Below are 10,000 nucleotides of genomic sequence, written 5' to 3'. Positions count from 1 at the left end.
GCCTTTATGGCGGAGGCCGACATGACCTTTGCATTTCATACAATGCAACTATTGACCGGGACACACAACACAATAGAAACCAATACGGCAAAACAAAACGCAAAAACAAAAGCGAAAGGGAGGGTGAGAGGGACAGACAGAGAGGTGGGAGAGGAGAGACGAGGCATTAGAGGGCAGGGGGCTAAAAGAGGGGAGGAACGGTTAGACGCCAAAAAACAGAGAGAGGAGAGAAAACGTCTATTTCAAGACTGACAGAGAAGGGGAGGAGGACAGGAAGTAGAACTAGAGTAAGCAGCACATCCACAAGAAGGAAGTCAGCACGCCACACGACGCCAGCCCCTCACTCATAGGAGTTCTTATCATTTTTTGTAGTGATGTCAATTGATTTAAAAATCGAGTTAATCACAGCAACAGGCTGTGATTAATCATGATTAATTAATGATTAATCACAAGTTTAAAATGCTACTATTTACTTGTATGTTTGGGGGGGAGAAAACAATTAACTATATGTGTGATGTTAGAACAAAGAAATGCATGACCCATCAAAAGAACAGCTGTATGTATGTCAATCAGCCATAAGCCAGGGTGGTTTTTATGTAAACTTCCATCTGGAAGTTTTTCTTTTACTCAACTTGCTTTGGCGGAAAGACAGAGTAGCCTACAGGGTTACAGGAGCTGAAGCTGGGTTCAAATTTGATAGATTAATTTGCTTCTTTTGAAATGTTAAAGTTTCCAGATGAATCGCGAGCATTAACTTGTTAACGTTGACATCCTTAATTTTTTGATACTATAATGAAACTTGTTTTAAGGTATTTGTTTTGTTTTATGAATCTGTATTGATGTGCGGTCTTGTTTTTACCTCTCGATTGCTGAGTCTACACGACAAATGTACCTTTTGGGTAAAAAAGTAAAGAAGCCTTGAGCTTGACCTTCAACCCAGTGGGTGGAGCTACGCCAGGGCGTCCGGGGCGACTCACCTGGATGTCCACCTGTTTGTCCTGCAGCATCCTCTGCAGCTCCAGCAGGCTGTCCTTCAGTGAGCGCAGCTTGGAGGACAGCTGCTCCGCCTCCCCGCGCGTCCCGGCGCGGCCCTCCAGCAGCAGGCTCTCGCTGTGGACTGACAGCTCCGACAGGGATGCCACCTTCTGCTCGATCTCCAGCAGCATGTTCTGGAGGGGTGGGAGAGCAGACGCCAGCGGGTCAGACATGGCGCCCGAGGCGGGAGAACGTGACCCGGGGACCGACCTGACCGGGCTCAGGAGGAATAACGGTGAGGGTGAGATGACTGCCTCTTGACCCCGGGCACGTTCGTGCTCTTCCTAACACGAGCACATCATGGTTCAACCCCAATGGTCAACACTGTACAACTCTGTTGTGACTGAATCAGGTTAAGACATGCTAACAAATGCTAACACTAATACACAACTGTACAGTCATCACTGCAACAACAATGACTCACCCCTATTCTCTAACTCAGGAAACAGCACTGGCCAATGAGAATTTTTCTTCCACAATGCGATCCTATTGGTTGAGTCAGTGAATGGCACACAGAGGCCTCAGCTCTACATAATAAACACTGGCACTGTTCAAATCAGCCACAAGAGAAGCGATGGCTGCTTCTAGAACCTCTCACACACACACTCACACGCACACACGCATGCACACAAACACACTCGCACGCACACGCACACAGACACATACACACTCGCACGCACACACACACAGACACATACACGCACGCATGCACACTGGAGCCAGGACGGAGAGAGATGAGGAGGCAGACCCCAGCCTCTGGAATACCCTCCCAGAAAACCCAACCAGAATGGCTTAAACTGTGGGAATTTTTAAGCAAGATCTTAAAACCTTTTTAATCTCACATTTATCATGTAGCTGTACCTGTGTTATAATTAATCTTCTCAATTTTATTTTATTCTCATTTTTAATTTTTTACTGTTTCTTATTTTCTATTTCTCCTTTAACATGTATGTTCTGTCCTGTTTTATGTTCTTATTTGGCAGGCCTTCGGCCATCTATAACGCCTTGCTGCTCGCAATGTTGTTGTTTTATCTGTTCTGTGTCGTTTTAATCTTGTCTCGTGTTGTATTGCCATTTTAATTTATTACTGTAAAGCACTCTGTGCATCCGTGCTGTGAAGAGCGCTATATAAATAAAGCTTACTTACTTACTTACTTACTATTTTATTCTTCTTAAATACCATCTACTAATAAACTATGTTTTTTTTTTTTATTCTGTAAAGCACTGTGTGCTACATTTGCTTGTATGAACATGTGCTATATAAATAAAATTGACTTTGACACCCACACACACGCTCAAAAAATACACTCTTTCCCCAATGTCCTCCAGTCATCCACTCCTCTCTTCTTCTCTCACATTCCTCCTCTCCTCCATCTACCTCCCCGTCCTCATCGCACACATTCCTCCTCTCATCCTACTCATCCACTTTTCCTCTCCATCTTACAAAAGTCTTCCATGTTCTGGCCCCGGGAGAGAGATCTCAACAAATGGATGAAAGACATAAAGAGAGGGGTTAGGACATAAAGAGAGGGGTTAGGACATAAAGAGAGGGATGAAAGACATAAAGAGAGGGATGAGGACATAAAGAGAGGGGTTAGGACATAAAGAGAGGGATGAGGACATAACGAGAGGGATCGGGACATAAAGAGAGGGATGAGGACATAAAGAGAGGGATTAGGACATAAAGAGAGGGATGAGGATATAAAGATAGGGATGAGGACATAAAGAGAGGGACGAAAGACATAAAGAGAGGGATGAGGACATAAAGAGAGGGATGAGGACATAAAGAGAGGGATGAGGACATAAAGAGAGGGATGAGGACATAACGAGAGGGATTAGGACATAAAGAGAGGGATGAGGACATAAAGAGAGGGATGAGGACATAAAGAGAGTGATGAGGACATAAAGAGAGGGATGAGGACATAAAGAGAGGGATGAGGACATAAAGAGAGGGATGAGGACATAAAGAGAGGGATTTGGACATAAAGAGAGGGATGAGGACATAAAGAGAGGGATGAGGACATAAAGAGAGGGATTAGGACATAAAGAGAGGGATGAGGACTTGTGTCCTTCCTTTTACCAGGAGCCAGAGAGACCCATTACACACCTCCTTCTGTTCAGGGCCTTTCATAGGGAAAGTGAATAGTCTGAGCACAGCCTCTAGTCTCGCTCTCTCTCCCTCTCTCTCTCTCTCCCTCTCTCTCTCTCTCTCTCCCTTCTCCTTCTCTTACATTTCTCCCAAGGCCAATCAGCCTTCCTTATCCTCCTCTCTTCTCTCAATCCTCTCTCCACCCCCTCTCTCTCTCTCCCTCCCCTCCTCTACTTTCTCTTTGAACCCTCCTCCTCCTCTCCTCGTGTATATCTGAGCGTGACTGGAGGCGGGGGTGTGTGGTTGCTGTTGTGTCCCCTGACAGGGGTCCGCCCCCCTGGGCAGCAGGGCGGGGGTGTGTGGTTGGTGTTGTGTCCCCTGACAGGGGTCCGCCCCCCTGGGCAGCAGGGCGGGGGTGTGTGGTTGCTGTTGTGTCCCCTGACAGGGGTCCGCCCCCCTGGGCAGCAGTGCGGGGGTGTGTGGTTGGTGTTGTGTCCCCTGACAGGGGTCCGCCCCCCTGGGCAGCAGGGCGGGGGTGTGTGGTTGGTGTTGTGTCCCCTGACGGGGGTCCGCCCCCCTGGGCAGCAGGGCGGGGGTGTGTGGTTGGTGTTGTGTCCCCTGACGGGGGTCCGCCCCCCTGGTCCAGCCCTCTACACCTCAGCTCCACAGGGACCATATGGAGCCGTAAGCAGCTTAAAGGGTTCCCCTGGCTGCCACACACACACGCACGCACGTACGCACGCACACACACACACACACACACACACACAGACACACACACACACACACACACACACACATTCTGACTTAACCAGGGCCAGGACACTGAGAAGAATCGGGGTAACGCAAGTAATATTAAGTTATCGTAAGGAGGCCTTGGCACATCCAGACTTCTAGAAAAACAGTTGAAGTAAAATAAATCACTGTTCTCAGATCAGCTTTGCCAATCCCACTCTAGCTCTGAGCCATTACAAACAAAAACAAAACGGCTGACCCTACATCAGCCCTTAGTGGAAAACTTCAACCTCCACCTGACCTCCACCAATCACACGGTCAGATGCCGTGTTACCATGGTAACGGGGGTGAGTATGGGAGGAGACTAAACGGGGTCTGGTGAGGTGAAGCAGCGGGACGTCCTGAAGCTGGAGGAGGTCAGACAGACTGGGCCGAAGAGAGAGAGAGAGAGAGAGAGAGAGAGAGAGAGAGAAAGAGAGAGAGAGAGAGAGAGATGGAAGGAGAGAGAGGGAAGGAGGGGAGATAGAACCTAATCCTAATAACCCCACAGACATGGATAACTAATAAAATGAAGAGAACTCCTTCAGGGGAACCAGGGACTAGTTTATTCCTGGTGACAGGACCAGTCTCTGGTGTGTGATCTGGTTCATATGTCAGCAGCCGTAGGTGGTCTATATAAGAGATGACCTCACACAGGATGAGCCTCCTACAGGAAAAGCAGGTCTCTAACAGGCCCTGGGTGCCACTCACACCCACACTCAACCATATTTAACCCCTGACCACCACACCACTGCATGTCTCCCGTCTCCGTTTGATGACGTCGCCGGCGCCGCCCTCACCTGGCAGTCGTTGAGCTGCTCCTCCATGTCCATGTCGTGGGCGCGCGGCCGCAGGGCGGAGCTGAGCATGGCGCGGGTGCTGAGCAGCCAGTGGTCGAGCTCCTCGGCCTCGCTGTGGTAGCGCTGGAGGGCCTGCTCCTGTCTCTGCTCCTCCAGCTGCTCGCTCAGACGCTCCTGCAGGGGACAACAAACAACAACCAGTCAGCGAGGAAACCAGGGACGGACCGATTATCAGCCTGGGCGATATTAGCAGATGATATTCTGCCTTTTTACGATTATCGGTATCTGTATTTTCTTCATCCAATTGCCGATAAAATGAATTAATTTTAAAATGCACAACTTTGCCTCTAATGTGGCCGACTGTCTGTCTGTATTCACCCTGGTGGTCTCATACGACTGTCTGTCTGTATTCACCCTGGTGGTCTCATACTGTCTGTCTGTATTCACCCTGGTGGTCTCACCCTGGTGGTCTCACCCTGGTGGTCTCACCCTCTGGTCTCCTATGACGTCCTACCCACGGTACTACCTGACCAGCACAGGATACACTTCTAGTCTAATGCCGGGCTCACACTACAGGATATTTAAAATCCTAACCAATTTCGAAATCGGGTTACATCACGCACATAAGGAGAATCTTAACAGATACATGTATTCTTCTTGCGCATCTCAAACAACCACACACAGCAAGATTTGAAAAGAACGGCTCAGCACACACTACAGGATCTTATCGTGCCCGAGGGAGCAACGAACCACTGGTCTCGCCGTCTCACTTGTAAAGTCGGGACGTAATAATCTTAAATATCAAACACGTTTGATATTATCAGGGCCGCCCCGATGGGTCTGCAAGCCGATCGGGAGGTTTAAGATTGAATCTGTAAACCCCTCACATTACAAGATAATCTGGGCCGATCATCGGCCCCGACCAACGTTCCAGACCAGATTTCTCCTCCGATTGTCGGGAGGGGTGAATCGGGGATAAATCGGCCCAAAAATCCTGTAGTCTGAGCCCGGCATAAACGACATTTCAATGTTTTGTGTTGGAGTTCATTTAATACTCAATTTTGACACCAAAATTGTAATTTTCATTGCAACGTAGGCTATATCGGTTACAAATATTATCGGTCTCCTTGATTACTAATAATCAGTATTGTATCGGCCCTGAAAAAGCCGATATGGTCGACCCCTAGAGGAAACAAGAGCCTGGATCTCGTTTCTAATCATGGGTTGGTATGGAGTCCGAGCACCAGAGTGCAGGTTCACAGTGTGAAGAACAGGGAGGCGTCATGAGACCGTCCTGATTTCGCCAGCTCATATTCTGTTTCCCTCCGCACATCAGCTCCGGCGAGGCTCAGTAGAAATCTGCGTGTGCTACAGTAGATCAGAAAACGATCTAGCCAATCAGCGTTCCATGGGGCAGCTAGGGGCGTGGTTTGGGTGTGACGACGGCGAGAAGCGCTACCCGGTTCGTTGATCTGCTTGGTTGAGGTTGGCCCTAATGATAGGCCGGTGGCTCATCCAATCACCTGCCGAGAATTTTTGAAAGTGCCTGCCCTTTTCCAAACAGTTTCCAACAAAGCTTTCCCAGATGGTTGTGTGGAACAAACCATCTGGCACGTCAGATTAAGAGGTGGCCACCCATGTGGAGGTCAAGGGTCAAGGCTACTTCATTCACCACCTTCTGCCGTTCACATGGGGACTCCAACGAGTTTGGACGAGCTCACCGCAAACGGCAATTGGAAAACCTGTGCATTCTGGCGGCGCTTCAACAGGGTTAGCTGCTGTTTGGCGGATGGGGGGGGGGGTTGTTACCGTATAAGTGACCCAACCCACCTCCAGGAGCTGGCGTTTGCCCGAGGCCTTCATGCGGATTGTGGCCATCCTCTCTCCCAGCACGGTGAGGGTGGACTGCAGGGCCAGCTGGTCCCCGGGGTCGCTGTCCAGGCCGCCGTCACACGACAGCTCCTCGGAGAAGCATGCCTGGAGCTCCCCGATCTCCTCCTGGAGCATCAGGATCTCGTCCATCACGGCCTGGAGGAGAGCAGGGGGGAGGGAGGGAGAGGGAAAGGAGGGATAGAGGGAGAGGGGTGATGGAGGGAGAGGGGTGACGGAGGCGGGTGTGGGAGAGGGGGAAGAGATGGGAGGGGGAGAGGGGGGATGGAGGGAGAGGAGGGATGGAGGGAGAGAGGAGGGATGGAGAGGGAGGGGGGAGAGAGTGAAGGCAAGTTTATTTGTATAGCACATTTCAGCAACAAAGCAATTCAAAGTGCTTTGAGACATTAAAAGCATCAAGACAAAGTGCAACACATAAAAGGTCATATAGGTCATATGCTTCCCTCTGGAATATGTAGGGGTGGGTCGTATACCCACCTCCCTTGTTCTCTGTAAAGCGCATTGTGTTGCCTCTGGGTATGAAATGCGCTATACAAATAAAGCTTTGATTTGATTGATTGATTGATTGATATAAAACAAAATGCAAAAAGGACACTCTTTTCTTTATCAAATACTGAAACCTTCTCTCTCTCCACTCACTTACGTACAATGTCCTTCTGTATACTTGCTCGCTGGCTTTTCACCAGTGCCTCAAACATCCTTTCTGAGGAAGGGACCACATCAGCTGTCTACTAACATTTTCTTGTACTTTGCAGAACATTTAAAACAAAATGCAGGAAAAATAAAATACAGTACTAAAAGTTACAGTGCAGTGTATGAATAAATAATTATTTGATTTAATGAAAAGCAGCGGCAAAAAGAAAAGTCTTCAGTCTTGATTTAAAAGAAATGAGAGTTGCAGCAGACCTTTTCTGGGAGTTTGTTCCAGATATGTGGAGCGTAAAAACTGAACGCTGCTTCTCCATGTTTTGTTTTAACTCTGGGGACAGAAAGCAGGCCTGTGCCAGACGACCTGAGAGTTCTGGGTGGTTCACAACGTAGCAGCAGATCAGAAATATATTTTGGCCCTAAACCATTCAGTGCTTTATAAACCAACAGCAGTATTTTAAAGTCAATTATTTGACAGACAGGAAGCCAGTGTAAAGACCTCAGAACTGGAATGAGAAAGGGTTGATAGGAGGAGAAAGGGTTGATAGGAGGAGAAAGGGTTGATAGGAGGAGAAAGGGTTGATAGAGGAGAAAGGGTTGATAGAGGAGAAAGGGTTGATAGAGGAGAAAGGGTTGATAGGAGGAGAAAGGGTTGATAGGAGGAGAAAGGGTTGATAGGAGGAGAGAGGGTTGATAGGAGGAGAAAGGGTTGATAGGAGGAGAAAGGGTTGATAGGAGGAGAAAGGGTTGATAGAGGAGAAAGGGTTGATAGGAGGAGAGAGGGTTGATAGGAGGAGAAAGGGTTGATAGGAGGAGAGAGGGTTGATAGGAGGAGAAAGGGTTGATAGGAGGAGAAAGGGTTGATAGGAGAAGGGAGGGTTGGTAGGAGGAGAAAGGGTTGATAGGAGAAGTGCACCATGGGAAGATGGAGTGATGGAGAGAAGCGTTTGGAGAGGAGAGGAACAGGAGGGGGAGAAGGGTAGAGGGTTCAAAAACAGACAAGAACATTATTTTTGGCCACACACACACTGCCGGGTTGCTGTACCGTCGGCATGGCAACAAGGGGCAGCGCTCGCAAATTGATAGAGGAGTCGCCGGAGCGCTCGGCTATTAAGGGGGGCGAGCTCCTCGTACAGGACTGTCTGCTCTGCCTCTCTCTCTCCTTCTCATTCCTTTGTCACTGTTCTTCCTTCCCTTCCATGTCCTCCTCTCCCATATCCTCCTCTCCTCTCCTCTCCCTCCTCCTCCTCACCTGGTGAGCAGCCATCTGGCTCTCCGGGCTCTTCTGGGGCTCCAGGCCCTCGTTGAGAGACGCCTCGATGGACTCCATCTTGGTGGAGATGGACTGGAGAGACTCCTGGTAGTGCTGCTGGCGCTCCAGGGCCTCGTACAGAGACTTCTGCTTCTCACTGATCTGGGGGGGAGAGAGAGAGAGAGATGGAGGGAGGAGAGAGAGATGGAGAGAGGGAGGAGAGAGAGAAAGATAGAGGGAGGAGAGAGAGATGAGAGAGGGAGGAGAGAGAGAAAGATGGAGGGAGGAGAGAGAGATGGAGAGAGGGAGGAGAGAGAGATGAAGGGAGGAGAGAGATGGAGAGGGGCAGAGAGAGGTGGAGGGGGAAAGGGAGTGAGAGAGGAGAGGGGTTTGGATCGTAACACATTCAATCATTGAAAAGCTAGAAAGGTGAGCAAGGGATGGCCGTGTGATGGTTGTGTGATGGTTGTGTCAAGGTTGTATCAAGGTTCTGTGATGGTTGTGTGAAGGTTGTGTCAAGGTTGTGTGATGGTTGTGTCAAGGTTGTGTCAAGGTTGTGTGATGGTTGTGTCCTCAGGTTTTTTATTTTTATTTTTTAAATGTAAACAATTGCAGCCAAAAGGCTGATTGGTAGTCCCCCTGCCAGATGGTACAGGCTTATATTGCACACATTGTATTGCACAATGTATGATGTTTGTGTGTTAAGGTCTTGTGATGGTTGTGTGTTAAGGCCATGTGATGGTTGTGTTTAGGGAGAAAAAAGAGTAATAAGTGCAGTCGTGTGAAGGTTGTATGAAGGTCGTGTGAAGGTTGTAGGAAGGTTGTGTGAAGGTTGTAGGATGGTCGTGTGAAGGTTGTATGATGATCATGTGAAGGTTGTAGGATGGTTGTGTGAAGGTTGTAGGATGGTCGGGTGACAGTAAAGGGGTGGCGCACCACGTTCTTGAGTGTTTCCCAGGAGCGCTGCAGGTCGTCCAGGTTGGCGGCGGCGCTGGTCTCCAGGGACGGGTCGTACAGCTCCTGGAGCGGAGCCCTGCTCAGGGAGGCGCGGCCCTGCCACACCACAGGACAGAGCGTGAGTGTGTGTGTGTGTGTGTGTGTGTGTGTGTGTGTGTGTGTGTGTGTGTGTGTGAGAGAGAGAGAGAGCTGTGCACTGTGGCCTACTGATTGAGTGGCTGCTGTGATGTCTCCTATCCCTCCTATAGGAGGAGGGCTATATGTAAACCAGCTGCTGGAAGCCATTACAACTACATTACAACCATATTACAAACACATTACAACCACATTACAACCATATTAAAACCACATTACAACCACATTACAACCATATTAAGCCAAGCTTCCACATCCAAATATTTGGAGGGAATAAGCTATTCCTGTTCTGTTCCACAGTATCTGTTTACAGTTACAGCTGCTAAACACCATGTGAGCTTCCTGGAAATAACATTGCCATATTGCCATGATATCTTTCTGAGTCACAAATAAATACAGACATGCAGTTGTAATGGAGGG

The 10,000-nt window shown here is 49.0% G+C and overlaps 1 protein-coding gene across 1 annotated transcript in view; it reads right to left on the bottom strand.

Annotated features, from left to right (window-relative positions):
* The window catches only part of syne1a (spectrin repeat containing, nuclear envelope 1a), a gene marked incomplete at its 5' end in the record, with an annotated part of 215,195 nt that overhangs the window by 50,377 nt on the left and 154,818 nt on the right, over window positions 1-10,000 (bottom strand). The window contains 5 exons of the mRNA XM_084453952.1: window positions 978-1,169; window positions 4,699-4,872; window positions 6,529-6,726; window positions 8,489-8,650; window positions 9,425-9,541. Of these exons, the coding sequence (XP_084310078.1) occupies window positions 978-1,169; window positions 4,699-4,872; window positions 6,529-6,726; window positions 8,489-8,650; window positions 9,425-9,541 (843 nt within the window). The remainder of the gene's footprint in view (window positions 1-977; window positions 1,170-4,698; window positions 4,873-6,528; window positions 6,727-8,488; window positions 8,651-9,424; window positions 9,542-10,000) is intronic.

The sequence above is a fragment of the Borostomias antarcticus genome, assembly GCF_949987555.1.
Source record: "Borostomias antarcticus genome assembly, chromosome: 19".
NCBI lineage: Eukaryota > Metazoa > Chordata > Actinopteri > Stomiiformes > Stomiidae > Borostomias > Borostomias antarcticus.
The sequence above is the reverse complement of the archived record's forward strand: the minus strand, read 5'-3'. Positions and strand labels throughout refer to the sequence as shown.